This window comes from Staurois parvus, unplaced genomic scaffold (genome assembly GCF_062004578.1).
Source record: "Staurois parvus isolate SC_StPar_1 unplaced genomic scaffold, SC_StPar_1.0 ptg001939l, whole genome shotgun sequence".
Lineage (NCBI taxonomy): Eukaryota > Metazoa > Chordata > Amphibia > Anura > Ranidae > Staurois > Staurois parvus.
This window is the reverse complement of record NW_028319735.1, coordinates 49,125-66,651: the sequence shown is the minus strand read 5'-3', so window position 1 is coordinate 66,651 and position 17,527 is coordinate 49,125. Positions and strand designations below refer to the sequence as shown.

The window sequence follows — 17,527 nt, the reverse complement described above, 5'->3', positions numbered from 1 at the left end:
ACATCGGACATCGTTCTATTTCGGATTAAAATCGGTTTTATATCTACCGGGAAACACAACGAGAGAGAGAAGATTCTCAGACTGTGGACTGACAGCCAGTGGGCGTGTGTGATGTGTAACCAATAGCAGGACAGAGTGGAGTTGTGTGTCAACCAATCGCAGTGTTAGAAGGTCTGTATATAAGGCGGAGCGCCGTGTGATTTGTAATGAATTATTGTGGAAACATTTCCCGAGTCATGACGGAGACTGAGAGCGCCCCAGCCGCCGCTCCTCCAGCGGAGGCCGCCGCCAAGAAGAAGCCGGCTAAGAAGGCGTCAGCCGGAGGAGGAGCCAAGAAAGTCATCAAGAAGGCGTCCGGTCCCGGCGTGTCCGAGCTCCTCGTCCAAGCCGTGTCCGCTTCCAAGGAGCGCAGCGGGGTGTCCCTGGCCGCCCTGAAGAAGGTCCTGTCCGCCGGAGGATACGATGTGGACAAGAACAAGAGCCGCCTGAAGATCGCCCTCAAGGCGCTGGTGACTAAGGGGAGCCTCGTCCAGGTCAAAGGCCATGGAGCCTCCGGATCGTTCAAGATCAACAAGCAGCCCGAGGGCGCCAAGGCGAAGCCCAAGAGACCGGCAGCTAAGACGAGCAACAAGAAGCCATCGGCTGCGGCCAAGCCCAAGAAACCGGCCGCCAAGTCCCCCAAGAAGAAGGCGGCCAGCAAAGCCCCCACCGCAGCCAAGAGCCCCAAGAAGAAGCCGGCCGCCAAGAGACCAGCAAAGGCTGCAGCCAAGAAGGTGACCAAGAGCCCCAAGAAGAGCAAAGCTGCAGCCAAGCCGAAAAAAGGCGCCAAGAGTCCCGCTAAGGCCAAGCCGGCGGCTAAGAAGGCGGCTAAGCCCAAGAAGGCCGCTCCGAAGAAGAAATAATGGGCGGCGACCTCCTTCATCTCCACCCCCCAAAGGCTCTTCTCAGAGCCCCCCACCTCCCCCCGACAAGGCTCTCCATACATACACCGATCACGAGCCGCATTCTCCCTCCTCCAGTCTCCATCCTCCTCACATTGTACACTTGTCCCTTATAGGTCATCCAATGATTCCTCCAATCCTACAAATGATTACTGGTTGGCCAAAGGAGAGATCCCTCCCGATACATTTCACAGGCCTGACCCCCCTCCACACACACCGACATCGGTAATGCGCATTGGAGATCTGTCATTTCCTGCACACTGTCTGGGATGGGGGAGTGGTAACAATGAACATTTCCCGCACAGTCTGTGGAATAGGGGGAGGGGTAACAATGAACATTTCCCGCACAGTCTGTGCAATAGGGTGAGGGGTAACAATGAACATTTCCCGCACACTGTGGGATGGGGGGGAGGGGTAACAATGAACATTTCCCGCACACTGTCTGTGGGATGGGGGGGAGGGGTAACAATGAACATTTCCCGATCCTTCTACAATGAATTCCCAGCCTTCATTATTATTGCGGCCATTGTGGAAGTTGTACGGAAACGCCATGTAATGATCGGGGACACATCATCCTCTGGACGGGATCTAATGATCGCACCGAGAACATCGTGTTGTGCGGACAATGGACTCCTTCCTATGGATGGATCGCCTCTACAATACAACACGGGGAGCCATTTGGAGGAAAACAACCGATCTTCGGGCTCTGCGAGTCTCCGGGGAAGATCCGCTACAGTCTGCTATTGGCTGACAGATAAAACGTCGGATGTTCTGATTGGTGGAAAGGAACATTTCTAATGTCCCGCCAAAATGTCACCTGTTCTAGTTGCAGCAATGATTACCCCCCCAGATGATCGATAGGGAATCCTGAGACAGAAAAGGTTTCAGGGAGTTTCCAGATTCTCCAGAATGATGAATTGTATTTTCCATAGAAAACCAGCCGGGGCGGCACACGGAGAGCAGAAGGAAGAATCCTCCCGGTGTGTCCGCGTGTGCCGCCCCGGCAGAGCGATGTGATCTGTGATGAGCCCGATGTAGTATCGGAGGAGGTAATAGAGGACATGACTGACCCCCCCATAGTGACATCTCCGTGTGGAAGGGGCCCATTCGGATGGATCTCATTGTATGTCTCACATTCCATGTCTAGTTATGAGTTGTAGAAATGAATAAAACCAGTAAAGGAATGGCGGTCCCGGGGCGCCGAGAGGAGGAATTGTCCGATAACTTGTATTATAAATTCCTGTCTATCCTATTCATTGTAGTCCGGTAGTGTAGAGCTCTGTGTGGGGGGAGGTGGGGGCTCTGAGAAGAGCCGTTGGTTGGCGGGTTGTGTGGAATGTCTGTTGCGGGGGGGTCTAGGCCCTCTCTCCGCGGATGCGGCGTGCCAGCTGGATGTCTTTGGGCATGATGGTGACCCTCTTGGCGTGGATGGCGCAGAGGTTGGTGTCCTCGAAGAGTCCGACGAGATAAGCCTCTGCGGCCTCCTGCAGAGCCATGACGGCGGAGCTCTGGAAGCGCAGGTCGGTCTTGAAGTCCTGGGCGATCTCTCGGACGAGGCGCTGGAAGGGCAGCTTGCGGATGAGCAGCTCGGTGGATTTCTGGTAGCGGCGGATCTCTCGGAGAGCCACGGTGCCGGGTCTGTAACGGTGAGGCTTCTTCACTCCGCCGGTGGCCGGGGCGCTCTTGCGGGCGGCTTTGGTGGCCAGCTGCTTGCGGGGAGCTTTCCCTCCGGTGGACTTACGGGCGGTCTGCTTGGTACGAGCCATCTCTACTCCTCTCTTGCCGGGAACTGCGACTGTAATGCGCCTCCGCGCTGCAGAGCTTTTTATACACATCCCTGCCCTCTGATTGGACAGTGAACGCACACCTCTTCCTCCTCAATGGTTAACTTAAAAAGCGCCATTTTGAAATGCCCGCCTAGATCTGCTCGTTCCATTGTTAGAAGAGCCCGCGCTTTGTTCTCACATGCGCAGTGAAGTCTCCGCCCATCACACAATGCTCGGAGATCGCCGATGTCCTTCGAAGGGGATTTCTATCAGATGATACAGTGTGGGCGGGGCTTCCACACTGACCAGCTGTTGTCTGTTCTCCAAATACACAGCCCAGCGATCAGTCTCAGTGGGAGCCGCGCATGCTCACTTCCTATTGGTCTCGGTATAGATCTGACTTATAAAGAACACTTTCTAGAAGCCCCGAATGTCTTCATCTATATTGGGGATCGGGGGGATTGTGGGGGTCCTCCTAGTAATCAATGAGTCCCTCACTGTTCTCTGTGGATGAAGGTCCCATCTCCATTATAGAGCCCATAGGATCACTGCCACTGCAATCTTCTCCATGTTATGGGGACTCAATGACACCATACACGTGATTGGAGGAAGTCTGGCAGGATGTGTACTCCCACCTTCTACATCATGAATGAGGTGCTTGTGGCAGAACTAATAGAGGACATCGCTGTCTTAGTCTGCTACACCAATCATTCTAAATCAGGGTGCCCAAGTATCCTGGGGTGCCTTGAGGCTTCTTCAGGGGTGACTTTGCAAAATGTCTGCAAATTATCCAAAACTTGTATACAAGCCAGCGGGTGGAACTAGCCTGCCTTTTAGTTACAGAAATCCGCAGATTTTCATTGTGCTCCATTATGGCCTTGCAGTCAGGAAAACCAATAACATCATTTATTTTTTATAACATCATTGATTGATAAGGAGGATGTCAGCTGCCTGCACATCATCCTAGTTTGACCCTCCCCCGCCTCTCTCCATCAGTGCTGAAGTCCCATTAGCTCAGTGATGGCGAAAAACTGAGGGAGAAGAGAAACATTGGAATACTAGTCGGTACCAGTGTGCACAAGTGTATTTGCTTTGGAAGAATAAAGCACCTCTAATGTGGGGTGTTCTACATGTGTGGGTGTTGCTGTGTTATATAAAACTGATTGAATAGTTTTTCACATTTTAGAATGGGGTGCCTCGGGACTGTCCATAATTTTGAAGGGGTCTTTGACTGAAAAAAGGTTGAGAAACATTGTGCTAGACATGAAGGGATCCGACAGTTCTGTGTACAATCAGTGACTTTATATGTCATACCAGGGGCGGACTGACAACTCATAGGGCCCCCGGGCAATAAGATCATGGGGCCCCTGTGTCCTCGCCAACACCCAAAAAAGCCTATGAAAAAGCCAATGAAAGGTACCAGGGGCATCTCATGGGGCCCCCTACTGACCCCCGGCCCTCGGGCAGTGCCCGAGTGTTCGAATGGTCAGTCCGTCCCTTTGTCATACACAATTGGTCACAAACTGCAGAGATCTTCTACCTGTGATAGGAATGGGAGGATGGATTGGGGGGGGGGGGGTGTCTTAGAAGAGTCTGTAGGAGAATACTGTATATTAGGATGGAGAGGCTGTCAGGGTTACTTGGGTACCCCAGCATTCACCTCCTCAGTGGGCCGGGATCTGATGGTTTTGTGTGTTCAGGGTCCCTTACGTTGGGTGTTTGATTTCTCCCATCTGCTCCTGGAAGAAGTTTCTTTCCACAATATAATGCACGGAGATTCCAATGACCAGGATGAATATTTATCTTACTCCAGCCAATGTCTGGGAGGAGGCGCCCAGCCCCCACATCTTTTTTGGGTGTGGTTTGAGTGTGGGCAAGGACACAGGGGTCCCTTGATTTCCTATTGTCTGGGGGCCCCATGAGTTGTCAGTCCGCCCCTGGGGAGTGTCACCGCACTGGGTGACACCAACCCTAGGGACGCCTCTGCTCGGGACTGTCCATAATTTTAAAGGGTGCCTTGAGTGAAAAAAGGTTGAGAAACATTGTGCTAGACATAAAGGGATCTGACAGTTCTGTGTGCAATCAGTGACTTTACAATGTCATACACCAGGGGTGGGTAACTGTAGCCCTCCAGCTGTTGTAGAACTACAAGTCCCATGAGGCATTGCAAAACTGACAGTTACAAGATTGACTCCCAAAGGCAGAGGCATGATGGGACTTGTAGTTCATCAACAGCTGGAGAGCCACAGTTGCCCGCCCCGTCACACAGAATTGGTCACAAACTCCAGAGATCTTCTACCTGTGATAGGAGGATGGATGGGTGTGTGTTGGGGGGGGGGGGGGGGTCTTAGAAGAGCCTGTAGGAGAATACTGTATATTAGGATGGAGAGGCTGTCAGGGTTACTTGGGTACCCCAGCATTCACCCCCTCAGTGGGCCGGGATCTGATGGTTTTGTGTGTTCAGGGTTCCTTACGTTGGGTGTTTGATTTCTCCCATCTGCTCCTGGAAGAAGTTTATTTCCACAATATAATGCACGGAGATTCCAATGACCAGGATGAATATTTATCTTACTCCAGCCAATGTCTGGGAGGAGGCGCCCAGCCCCCACATCTCCATACACAGAGCCTGACATACATTGATGGGGGGAGGATTGTATGTTATCATTTATTGATGTGACTTTATCTCCTAGATTGTAAGCTCCAAAGAGCAGGGCCCTAGAACCCCTCATGTATTGTATCTGTATTGTCTCATGTTCTGTCCCCCACTATAATGTACAGCGCTGAGCAAACCTTTTGGCGCTATATAAATACTGTATAATAATAATAGAACAATGTGGTCTGATGACAGGGAGGGATCTTCATTGTCCTCCATCCTTTACTTCTGATACATTTCTTCTGGAGATCAATATATACCAAACAATCATCTTCCCGACTCTCGGAGGAACGCGGATCTCATCATCACCTTCTTCAGTCATCAGAAGAAATCAGAAATGTTACAATTTGAAGGAATCTCCCGGATCTGTGATTGGCTCAACATTCAAATTCCTGCATTCAAATTTCCCGCCGGAATTCTATGGAATCTTCTTCGATCCTCCAACCCGACACACTGAAAATACCGACATTAACCCCCCTTCTTCCGGAGAACATCGATCACCGGCCCCTTCATCTCGGGCAGTTTAATGGACCAAGAATAGGAAATCCGTTGGACATCTTCATGTCAGATCGGTTCCGGCTTCGATTTGTAATTCAGAATACAGAATCCGCCCCGCTATAGAGATCAATGGAGAGTCTACGGAACAAGTATTTTCTGGGCTGAAGACGGAGACAGATCTCAGGATACATTTATTTGGACTACAAATCAGGTTGTTATTATTGGCTGGTGAAGGGAACGCTCACAACTGTGATTGGCTCAGATTTCAAATATCTGCTTTCAAATTTGCCCGCCAGAATGGTGTAGATCGTTACAGTTAAACGTTCATAATTATTATACCGCCAAATCCGACCCGGAGAACAAAGGAGATCATCAGATGAGACGTTTCTGCGAGAAATATCAACACTTTAATTCCAAGCAGATTCATCGATCATTCCGGAATGACTACGAATGGATTCTGATGATTACTGAATCATGTAAACACTTCTGTATGTTCTATTTATTCCAAGTCCTCAAGTCCAGGATCCCCCACTGCTATATATAGAACATGATAGGGAGATGATTTATATTGTAGATCTCTTCCTTTCTATATGATGGGAAATAAAGTATTGTACATTTCATGATCAGATCTGTACATGTTCATGTCACTGACCGATAGTGATCCTGACACTGCCAGATAAATATATACAATACATTCATACAGCAAATATTTCATGTCTGGACAATAATAGAGATAGATAAAGCAAATAAACAGTCCTTTTACTTCTTTGTATCTGGAAATCAACAAAATGTTTACAAGGTTCAAAGTCAAAGAAATTCTCTGCAGAATATGAAATTGCTGTGACCCGCCCCGTTCTGCTAGGACTTATAAACAGGAAAATAGGATATCGTTTTTTTTTTCCTTTTCACAAAAATATTTAAAAAAACATGAAATTAATAAACACAGTAATCAGTGATTGTAGTCTCAATTATGAAATGTGAAAGATTAATGTTTTCGGTGTAATTTTCGAGGACTAAATAGAAGACCATTGAGAAGGAGGAATATAAGTGCCTTCTAGAGATGTATTGTTTTTGCCTCAAAGTTTCTGACACCATATACACGAAGAACATTGTATTGTGTGTAAAGAATGGGTGTGACTCCGCCTCTTCCCAGGAAGGTTCCCATCAGGTCCGCTCAGGCTGTATAAAAGGAAGGCGGGCCCAGCCCAGAGCTCAGTCGGTGTTTGCAGCAGAGAAGAATCGTCATGTCTGGTCGCGGTAAAGGAGGGAAGGGTCTGGGGAAAGGCGGCGCCAAGCGCCACAGGAAGGTGCTCCGGGACAACATCCAGGGCATCACCAAACCCGCCATCCGACGTTTGGCCCGCAGAGGGGGAGTCAAGCGCATCTCCGGCCTCATCTATGAGGAGACCCGCGGAGTGCTGAAAGTCTTCCTGGAGAATGTCATCCGCGATGCCGTCACCTACACCGAGCACGCCAAGAGGAAGACCGTCACCGCCATGGATGTCGTCTATGCTCTCAAACGGCAGGGACGCACTCTCTACGGATTCGGAGGATAAATCCTCATAACCCCCCCCACAAAGGCCCTTCTCAGGGCCGCCCACCTTCTCATACAAAGGGCTATTGATAGAAACATCGAGATCATCAATCTCGGGGAATATTTAGAAACTCAAACATTCTTTTCATTGTACATATTTATTTGGCAGTGTTAGGAGTTATTTCTACGAATCATTTCATCAATATTCTAGATGTGAGATCTGTAACAGCTGCAAGTCTTTAATAGATCTGATATTGAAAGGATTCAGTAACCAGAATCCAGTTGTAGACTTTCATTCCAAGCAGATTTATCGGTTAGTCAGGGAAGTGGTGTTTGTTGATTGTTCGCCGATAAATGTCTCATAGTTCTCCGACTCGGATTTGGCGGTGTAATCGGGCTGAATATTTCTCTGAAACGATCTACACAACTCCGGCGGCAGAATTTGAAATCTGAGCCAATCACAGCTGTGGGCGTTTTCTCCGTCGGCCAGTAATGCTTTTCTTACGAGTAAAAAAAAAAAAATATCGTGCAGGGAATTCAACAAAATCAGTAAACTAAGAACTCCATCTTGTCGGGTTTTGAGTACAAATAAAACATTTCAAATGAATATCTGCAATGCTCGGAATGAATGGAAGGATTGATCGATCTTCCCAGATACAATCTGCATCCATTGGCCATTTTAACGGTCCATAGAACTCCGGCGGGAAAGTGGAATTTAGACAATTGAAGCAATGAAAGGTTATTCATTCAGATAAGTGGTAGGAAACTATTTGATCGGACATTTTTAGAAAAGTTTTGAAAACCGATTATCAGCTACAAATAACCCGCCCAATCCCGGGGCGCCGAGAGATCACTTTCTCCGCAGAAAGTTCAACATAGAAATCCTTCCCGGCGTCCAAACGTCTTCCTATGGAGAAGCAGAGATGACACCCGGATGTAGAGGAGACTTACTGTCCGGACGGCGGGAAGGATTTCCAACTTTTCGAATTGTCATTACAAACACGTGACAGCTTCCATCCCAGAACGTCCTTTACTAATCCGACATCTACAGAGCAGGACGGAGGGAAGAAGTCGCCGACTTTCCTCCTCCACCCCCCCAGACACTGAGAATACCATAGAAGCGGGAGATAGAGAGGAGTGTGGGATTGGTGTCCATAGAAGCCGTATGTCCGCCCTTTGTATGGAGATGTGGGGGGCTCTGAGAAGAGCCGTTGTGTTGGCGGATAGAAGGGAATCCTGTGGGGGGATTACTTGCTCTTGGCGGCCTTGTGGCTCTCGGTCTTCTTGGGCAGCAGCACGGCCTGGATGTTGGGCAGGACTCCTCCCTGGGCGATGGTGACGCCGCCCAGCAGCTTGTTGAGCTCCTCGTCGTTGCGGACAGCCAGCTGGAGGTGTCGGGGGATGATGCGGGTCTTCTTGTTGTCTCGGGCGGCGTTGCCGGCCAGCTCCAGGATCTCAGCCGTCAGATACTCCAGGACGGCGGCCAGATAGACGGGAGCGCCGGCCCCGACCCGCTCGGCATAGTTGCCCTTCCGGAGCAGACGGTGAACACGACCGACGGGGAACTGCAGACCGGCCCGGGACGATCGGGTCTTGGCCTTAGCCCGAGCTTTGCCTCCTTGTTTGCCGCGACCAGACATGATTGGATGACTGACGAATCACACACAGATAGGCCCCAGCAGCCGCTTCCTCTCCTTTATACACTACATTCTCTGACGTCACACGCTGTGATTGGTTGCTTTAGAATTCAACAAATAGGGGTCAGACTTGTTTCTACACCAATCTGTACACGAGGATAGACAGCATGACGTCACTTTCCAGCACATGTCGGCGACCTCCAATAGGAAGTGCGAGGCAGTACAAAACTCCTTTGCATAGGCCGCCTATAAAAGCAGCACATGAGGGCGGCTCCAGCACACTTTCCCCGCAGCCAGCCAAGCAGTGGTGAACCCTGATCATGCCTGAACCAGCCAAGTCTGCGCCGGCGCCCAAGAAGGGCTCCAAGAAAGCCGTGACCAAGAGCCAGAAGAAGGACGGCAAGAAGCGGAGGAAGACTAGGAAGGAGAGTTATGCCATCTACGTGTACAAGGTGCTCAAGCAGGTCCACCCCGACACCGGCATCTCGTCCAAGGCCATGAGCATCATGAACTCCTTCGTCAATGACATCTTCGAGCGCATCGCCGGCGAAGCTTCCCGCCTGGCTCATTACAACAAGCGCTCCACCATCACCTCCCGGGAGATCCAGACCGCCGTCCGCCTCCTCCTGCCCGGAGAGCTGGCCAAGCACGCCGTCTCCGAGGGCACCAAGGCCGTCACCAAGTACACCAGCGCCAAGTAATCCCCCCGCCCCCCGGGGCCCCATCATCCCAACAAGGACACAAAGGCTCTTCTAAGAGCCGCCCACCATTCCAATCACTGAGCTGTCATCACATTGTATTGCCGCTAGAGGTCCCCCACACGTCACACTTACACTGGACATTCGTCATTCTGTAGTACAAGGGCCTCCCTCATTGGATACACATTGGAGGGGCACCTGGTTTGGGGGAATCTACAGGAATGTTGTAGAATGTATGGCCGGCCTTCCATGGGTCATGACAATTGTCATTATTGTACAATCTGATTGGAAGGTATAAATCTGAAGATGTATTCTAGGTACAAGAAATCCATCCGAGTCCCACATTCCCCTTATTCCGGAATGTCTGATTTTTTCCCTCTTGGAGATGTAAAGGTTCTCATTTGTACATTAAATATTGTCTGCTAGTGGGAGCCGGAAAATAAACCGCCTGATCGCATTGTATATCTTCCCCGATACAGAAGTCAGTATTTCCCATCCTATGGAGGGCGATCCTATAGTATCCGGGAATATAGATCTATAGGGGTCAATGGGGGGGGACAGGTTCGCTTTGTGTTTGATGACATATGTAGGACTATGAACAGAGCAGGCTCATGTCTGGAGACGTGTATACAGGGGGATGCTGCTGGGGGAGGGGTGACATTGTCAGTATACAGGGGGGTGCTGCTGGGGGAGGGGTGACATTGTCAGTATACAGGGGGGTGCTGCTGGGGGATGGGGGACATTGTCAGTATACAGGGGGATGCTGCTGGGGGATGGGGGACATTGTCAGTATACAGGGGGATGCTGCTGGGGGAGGGGTGACATTGTCAGTATACAGGGGGATGCTGCTGGGGGATGGCGGACATTGTCAGTATACAGGGGGATGCTGCTGGGGGATGGGGGACATTGTCAATATACAGGGGGATGGGGGACATTGTCAGTATACAGGGGGATGCTGCTGGGGGAGGGGTGACATTGTCAGTATACAGGGGGATGCTGCTGGGGGAGGGGTGACATTGTCGGTATACAGGGGGATGCTGCTGGGGGAGGGGGGACATTGTCAGTATACAGGGGGATGCTGCTGGGGGAGGGGTGACATTGTCGGTATACAGGGGGATGCTGCTGGGGGATGGCTGACATTGTCAGTATACAGGGGGATGCTGCTGGGGGAGGGGGGACATTGTCAGAATACAGGGGGATGCTGCTGGGGGATGGGGGACATTGTCAATATACAGGGGGATGGGGGACATTGTCAGTATACAGGGGGATGCTGCTGCGGGATGGGGGACATTGTCAGTATACAGGGGGATGCTGATGGGGGACATTGTCAGTATACAGGGGGATGGGGGACATTGTCAGTATACAGGGGGATGCTGCTGGGGGATGGATGACATTGTCAGTATACAGGGGGGTGCTGCTGGGGGATGGGGGACATTGTCAGTATACAGGGGGATGCTGCTGGGGGATGGGGGACATTGTCAGGATGGGGACTTCTGGACACACTTGGACTAGTTTAGGGCTCATCTGCTTCCAGTTATTACTGACACACATCCCTGTCATTTGTCTCCTTTTGTCATACATTCCTGGGAGTCTAACTATGGGACATATATACACCATCATCCACCCAACTTACATCGTAGGAAGACACGACTCAGACCATCAGCTGGACAAACATTGGCTCTTGTTTTATATATATTGTCGGATTTTGCATTATGAGGGTTTTGAGTGCTAAAAAAACAAATCTTAATAAACGCGCTTTATGTGAATATTTGCTATGTTACGATTAGAGATGAGCGAATCGAAGTATCCGAAGTGGAATTCGAGTCGAATATCGGAAAAATTTCGATTCGTGCCGAATCCGAAAAACAGCCTAATTCGGACGCGCGAATCGAAATTTTTCCGAAAATGGCGGCTGACATGTGCGGCGACGGAGCGGGGATGTCGGGGAAGGCGCGCAGACAAGGCGCGCTGCCCCATAATGCATTCCTCAATGACATGTGATCGCATCAGCCAATCAGCAGCCAGCCAGCCAGCACTGTGTAATGGTCGAGGTATATATAGCGGCCATTTTGGAAATCTTCATTTGCCTGCAGTCATTGAACAGAGGCAGACCGCTCTGTACTAGGGACAGGGACAGAGTTAGGGCCACAGAAACGAGAATTGGGGACAGAGAGAAGTTACTTAGGGACAGAGAACCATTACTCAGGGACACAGACTTGTTAATGAGGGCCACAGAATCGTTATTTAGGGACAAAGAAACGCTAGTTAGGGCCACAGAATTCATACTCAGGGACAGACAGAATTTTCACTCAGTGCCAGAGAATTGTTACTTAGGGCCACAGAAACGTTATTAGGGCCACAGAATTTTTACTCAGGGACAGACAGAATTGTTACTGAGTGCCAGAGAATTGTTACTCAGGGACAGACAGAATTGTTACTGAGTGCCAGAGAATTCTTACTCAGGGCCACAGAATTCATTCTCAGGGACAGACAGAATTGTTACTCAGGGACAGACAGAATTGTTACTGAGTGCCAGAGAATTGTTACTCAGGGACAGACAGAATTGTTACTGAGTGCCAGAGAATTGTTACTCAGGGACAGACAGAATTGTTACTGAGTGCCAGAGAATTGTTACTCAGGGACAGACAGAATTGTTACTGAGTGCCAGAGAATTGTTACTCGCACAGACACAAAATTGTTACTTGCACAGACACAGAATTGTTACTCGCACAGACAGAATTGTTACTCAGGGCCACAGAATTCATACTCAGGGACAGACAGAATTGTTACTGAGTGCCAGAGAATTGTTACTCAGGGACAGACAGAATTGTTACTGAGTGCCAGAGAATTGTTACTCAGGGACAGACAGAATTGTTACTGAGTGCCAGAGAATTGTTACTCAGGGACAGACAGAATTGTTACTGAGTGCCAGAGAATTGTTACTCGCACAGACACAAAATTGTTACTTGCACAGACACAGAATTGTTACTCGCACAGACAGAATTGTTACTCAGGGCCACAGAATTCATACTCAGGGACAGACAGAATTGTTACTGAGTGCCAGAGAATTGTTACTCAGGGACAGACAGAATTGTTACTGAGTGCCAGAGAATTGTTACTCAGGGACAGACAGAATTGTTACTGAGTGCCAGAGAATTGTTACTCGCACAGACACAAAATTGTTACTTGCACAGACACAGAATTGTTACTCGCACAGACACAGAATTGTTACTCAGGGCCACAGAATTCATACTCAGGGACAGACAGAATTGTTACTGAGTGCCAGAGAATTGTTACTCAGGGACAGACAGAATTGTTACTGGGTGCCAGAGAATTGTTACTCAGGGACAGACAGAATTGTTACTGAGTGCCAGAGAATTGTTACTCGCACAGACACAAAATTGTTACTTGCACAGACACAGAATTGTTACTCGCACAGACACATAATTGTTACTCAGGGCCACAGAATTCATACTCAGGGACAGACAGAATTGTTACTGAGTGCCAGAGAATTGTTACTCAGGGACAGACAGAATTGTTACTGAGTGCCAGAGAATTGTTACTCAGGGACAGACAGAATTGTTACTGAGTGCCAGAGAATTGTTACTCGCACAGACACAAAATTGTTACTTGCACAGACACAGAATTGTTACTCGCACAGACACAGAATTGTTACTGAGTGCCAGAGAATTGTTACTCAGGGACAGACAGAATTGTTACTGAGTGCCAGAGAATTGTTACTCAGGGACAGACAGAATTGTTACTGAGTGCCAGAGAATTGTTACTCGCACAGACACAAAATTGTTACTTGCACAGACACAGAATTGTTACTCGCACAGACAGAATTGTTACTCAGGGCCACAGAATTCATACTCAGGGACAGACAGAATTGTTACTGAGTGCCAGAGAATTGTTACTCAGGGACAGACAGAATTGTTACTGAGTGCCAGAGAATTGTTACTCAGGGACAGACAGAATTGTTACTGAGTGCCAGAGAATTGTTACTCAGGGACAGACAGAATTGTTACTGAGTGCCAGAGAATTGTTACTCGCACAGACACAAAATTGTTACTTGCACAGACACAGAATTGTTACTCGCACAGACAGAATTGTTACTCAGGGCCACAGAATTCATACTCAGGGACAGACAGAATTGTTACTGAGTGCCAGAGAATTGTTACTCAGGGACAGACAGAATTGTTACTGAGTGCCAGAGAATTGTTACTCAGGGACAGACAGAATTGTTACTGAGTGCCAGAGAATTGTTACTCAGGGACAGACAGAATTGTTACTGAGTGCCAGAGAATTGTTACTCGCACAGACACAAAATTGTTACTTGCACAGACACAGAATTGTTACTCGCACAGACACAGAATTGTTACTCAGGGCCACAGAATTCATACTCAGGGACAGACAGAATTGTTACTGAGTGCCAGAGAATTGTTACTCAGGGACAGACAGAATTGTTACTGGGTGCCAGAGAATTGTTACTCAGGGACAGACAGAATTGTTACTGAGTGCCAGAGAATTGTTACTCGCACAGACACAAAATTGTTACTTGCACAGACACAGAATTGTTACTCGCACAGACACATAATTGTTACTCAGGGCCACAGAATTCATACTCAGGGACAGACAGAATTGTTACTGAGTGCCAGAGAATTGTTACTCAGGGACAGACAGAATTGTTACTGAGTGCCAGAGAATTGTTACTCAGGGACAGACAGAATTGTTACTGAGTGCCAGAGAATTGTTACTCGCACAGACACAAAATTGTTACTTGCACAGACACAGAATTGTTACTCGCACAGACACAGAATTGTTACTGAGTGCCAGAGAATTGTTACTCAGGGACAGACAGAATTGTTACTGAGTGCCAGAGAATTGTTACTCAGGGACAGACAGAATTGTTACTGAGTGCCAGAGAATTGTTACTCGCACAGACACAAAATTGTTACTTGCACAGACACAGAATTGTTACTCGCACAGACACAGAATTGTTACTCAGGGCCACAGAATTCATACTCAGGGACAGACAGAATTGTTACTGAGTGCCAGAGAATTGTTACTCAGGGACAGACAGAATTGTTACTGAGTGCCAGAGAATTGTTACTCAGGGACAGACAGAATTGTTACTGAGTGCCAGAGAATTGTTACTCGCACAGACACAAAATTGTTACTTGCACAGACACAGAATTGTTACTCGCACAGACACAGAATTGTTACTGAGTGCCAGAGAATTGTTACTCAGGGACAGACAGAATTGTTACTGAGTGCCAGAGAATTGTTACTCAGGGACAGACAGAATTGTTACTGAGTGCCAGAGAATTGTTACTCAGGGGCAGACAGAATTGTTACTGAGTGCCAGAGAATTGTTACTCGCACAGACACAAAATTGTTACTTGCACAGACACATAATTGTTACTCGCACAGACACAGAATTGTTACTCAGGGCCACAGAATTCATACTCAGGGACAGACAGAATTGTTACTGAGTGCCAGAGAATTGTTACTCAGGGACAGACAGAATTGTTACTGAGTGCCAGAGAATTGTTACTCGCACAGACACAAAATTGTTACTTGCACAGACACAGAATTGTTACTCGCACAGACACAGAATTGTTACTCAGGGCCACAGAATTCATACTCAGGGACAGACAGAATTGTTACTGAGTGCCAGAGAATTGTTACTCAGGGACAGACAGAATTGTTACTGAGTGCCAGAGAATTGTTACTCAGGGACAGACAGAATTGTTACTGAGTGCAAGAGAATTGTTACTCGCACAGACACAAAATTGTTACTTGCACAGACACAGAATTGTTACTCGCACAGACACAGAATTGTTACTGAGTGCCAGAGAATTGTTACTCAGGGACAGACAGAATTGTTACTGAGTGCCAGAGAATTGTTACTCAGGGACAGACAGAATTGTTACTGAGTGCCAGAGAATTGTTACTCAGGGACAGACAGAATTGTTACTGAGTGCCAGAGAATTGTTACTCGCACAGACACAAAATTGTTACTTGCACAGACACAGAATTGTTACTCGCACAGACACAGAATTGTTACTCAGGGCCACAGAATTCATACTCAGGGACAGACAGAATTGTTACTGAGTGCCAGAGAATTGTTACTCAGGGACAGACAGAATTGTTACTGAGTGCCAGAGAATTGTTACTCGCACAGACACAAAATTGTTACTTGCACAGACACAGAATTGTTACTCGCACAGACACAGAATTGTTACTCAGGGCCACAGAATTCATACTCAGGGACAGACAGAATTGTTACTGAGTGCCAGAGAATTGTTACTCAGGGACAGACAGAATTGTTACTGAGTGCCAGAGAATTGTTACTCAGGGACAGACAGAATTGTTACTGAGTGCCAGAGAATTGTTACTCGCACAGACACAAAATTGTTACTTGCACAGACACAGAATTGTTACTCGCACAGACACAGAATTGTTACTCGCACAGACACAGAATTGTTACTCAGGGCCACAGAATTCATACTCAGGGACAGACAGAATTGTTACTGAGTGCCAGAGAATTGTTACTCAGGGACACCTAATCGTTGAATTAAATAGTATGTCAGACAACATGCAGAGGAGTGGCAGAGGAGGCAATGTTTTAGGAGCGAGCAGACGTGGCAGCAGAGGAAGGGGTCGAGGCAGCAGTATTCGCAGCCAGAGGCCAGTGCTCCCGATGTCATCCAGCGGTCGTGTCTCCACCGACAACCCTGCCGTCATTGATTGGTTGGCTCGGTCGTCTTCCTCTTCCCAGGTCACCTCTGACACCTACAGCCAACGGTCGGTGGGTACGTCAGACACAACCGTTAGTTGGCATGGCCCGGGAGCAAGCCCACTGAAATCACGTGTCCTCTACCTGCCCCTGTCCTTTGCTGTTCCCTCACCAAGCAAAGTATCGCATGCTGTGGGCTCAGCCCCACTGTACAGTGAGGAAGAGCTAACAGAGGGCGGTCAGGAACGGGGGGAGACATTGGCCTTTTCAGCAGCCAAGCGAACAAGTACTGGCGAGGAGAGTGGCTCGGTAGCCGGTCTAGAGACAGGTCTGTCTCCTGACCCAGACGCAGCCGAGGGGGCTAGTAGTGAGGCGGAGACCCTACTTGATGATGAGGAGGTTGATCGCACTTGGCAGCCTCGTCGTCATCAGGCAATTTCTTCCGCATCATCAGGAGAAGAGGGTGGCAGCTTGGCAGCGAGCAAAACAGTCGGTGGGTTGCCCAGGAGACAGCAGCAGGGTCGCATCAGTGTCAGTGGAGCCAAACGTCCACGGAGTAGAGCACCAGCTCCACTGCAGCCTACCACCACGGCCAGTAGTGGTGCCGGTGCGCACGGAGGAAGTAGCAGTCAGCCAGTGAAGAGTAGCGGGGGCAAAGTTTCCTACTCGGTGGTGTGGCAATTTTTCCTCAAGCCGCCCGAGGAAGTAAACGTAGCCGTATGTCGACTATGTGGCCAGAAAGTCAAGCGTGGCCAGGGGGCCCATGTTGGGACTACAGCGTTGCGTCAGCATATGCAGCGTCACCATTCGGTGGCCTGGGAAAACCGTGATAAACATACGGCGGTTCTGCCTGCCCCAGCCCCCGCTCCATCACCCGCTCCGTTACTTGCTCCGTCACCCGACGTCGTCAATCGCCCTCTATCAGCCAGTCAAGGCTCCAACACCTCTGCTGAGGGGAGTTGTCGCTCGTTGGCATCTTCCGCTCGTTCAGATGCTCCTTCTCCTGCTACTCCTCTTCTCGGATTCCGTCAACAGTCTTTCTTGGAATCCGTATCCAA

General features: G+C 49.0%; 5 protein-coding genes across 5 annotated transcripts; 3 read left to right on the top strand and 2 right to left on the bottom strand.

Moving 5' to 3' along the window:
* Window positions 1-229: 229 nt before the first annotated feature.
* On the top strand, window positions 230-1,070 carry LOC149433193 (uncharacterized). The gene has a single exon (XM_089664546.1). The coding sequence runs from the start codon at window positions 237-239 to the stop codon at window positions 900-902; it is 666 nt and encodes a 221-aa protein (XP_089520672.1). The 5' UTR covers window positions 230-236; the 3' UTR covers window positions 903-1,070.
* Window positions 1,071-2,235: 1,165 nt separating this feature from the next.
* LOC149433192 (histone H3) lies at window positions 2,236-2,722 on the bottom strand. Its single transcript, XM_089664545.1, has one exon. It carries the CDS (start codon window positions 2,705-2,707, stop codon window positions 2,297-2,299), a length of 411 nt encoding a protein of 136 aa, XP_089520671.1. The 5' UTR covers window positions 2,708-2,722; the 3' UTR covers window positions 2,236-2,296.
* Window positions 2,723-6,996: 4,274 nt separating this feature from the next.
* On the top strand, window positions 6,997-7,414 carry LOC149433191 (histone H4). Its single transcript, XM_089664544.1, has one exon. The coding sequence runs from the start codon at window positions 7,103-7,105 to the stop codon at window positions 7,412-7,414; it is 312 nt and encodes a 103-aa protein (XP_089520670.1). The 5' UTR covers window positions 6,997-7,102.
* Window positions 7,415-8,581: 1,167 nt separating this feature from the next.
* Window positions 8,582-9,055, bottom strand: LOC149433190 (histone H2A type 2-B). The gene has a single exon (XM_089664537.1). The coding sequence runs from the start codon at window positions 9,030-9,032 to the stop codon at window positions 8,640-8,642; it is 393 nt and encodes a 130-aa protein (XP_089520663.1). The 5' UTR covers window positions 9,033-9,055; the 3' UTR covers window positions 8,582-8,639.
* A 268-nt stretch (window positions 9,056-9,323) lies between these two features.
* On the top strand, window positions 9,324-9,795 carry LOC149433189 (histone H2B 1.1-like). Its single transcript, XM_089664543.1, has one exon. The coding sequence runs from the start codon at window positions 9,350-9,352 to the stop codon at window positions 9,728-9,730; it is 381 nt and encodes a 126-aa protein (XP_089520669.1). The 5' UTR covers window positions 9,324-9,349; the 3' UTR covers window positions 9,731-9,795.
* Window positions 9,796-17,527: the final 7,732 nt, after the last annotated feature.

Coding starts and splice junctions, on each gene's coding strand:
- LOC149433189 (XM_089664543.1), top strand. CDS start 9,350: ATGCCTGAACCAGCCAAGTCTGCGCCGGCGCCCAAGAAGGGCTCCAAG.
- LOC149433191 (XM_089664544.1), top strand. CDS start 7,103: ATGTCTGGTCGCGGTAAAGGAGGGAAGGGTCTGGGGAAAGGCGGCGCC.
- LOC149433190 (XM_089664537.1), bottom strand. CDS start 9,032: ATGTCTGGTCGCGGCAAACAAGGAGGCAAAGCTCGGGCTAAGGCCAAG.
- LOC149433192 (XM_089664545.1), bottom strand. CDS start 2,707: ATGGCTCGTACCAAGCAGACCGCCCGTAAGTCCACCGGAGGGAAAGCT.
- LOC149433193 (XM_089664546.1), top strand. CDS start 237: ATGACGGAGACTGAGAGCGCCCCAGCCGCCGCTCCTCCAGCGGAGGCC.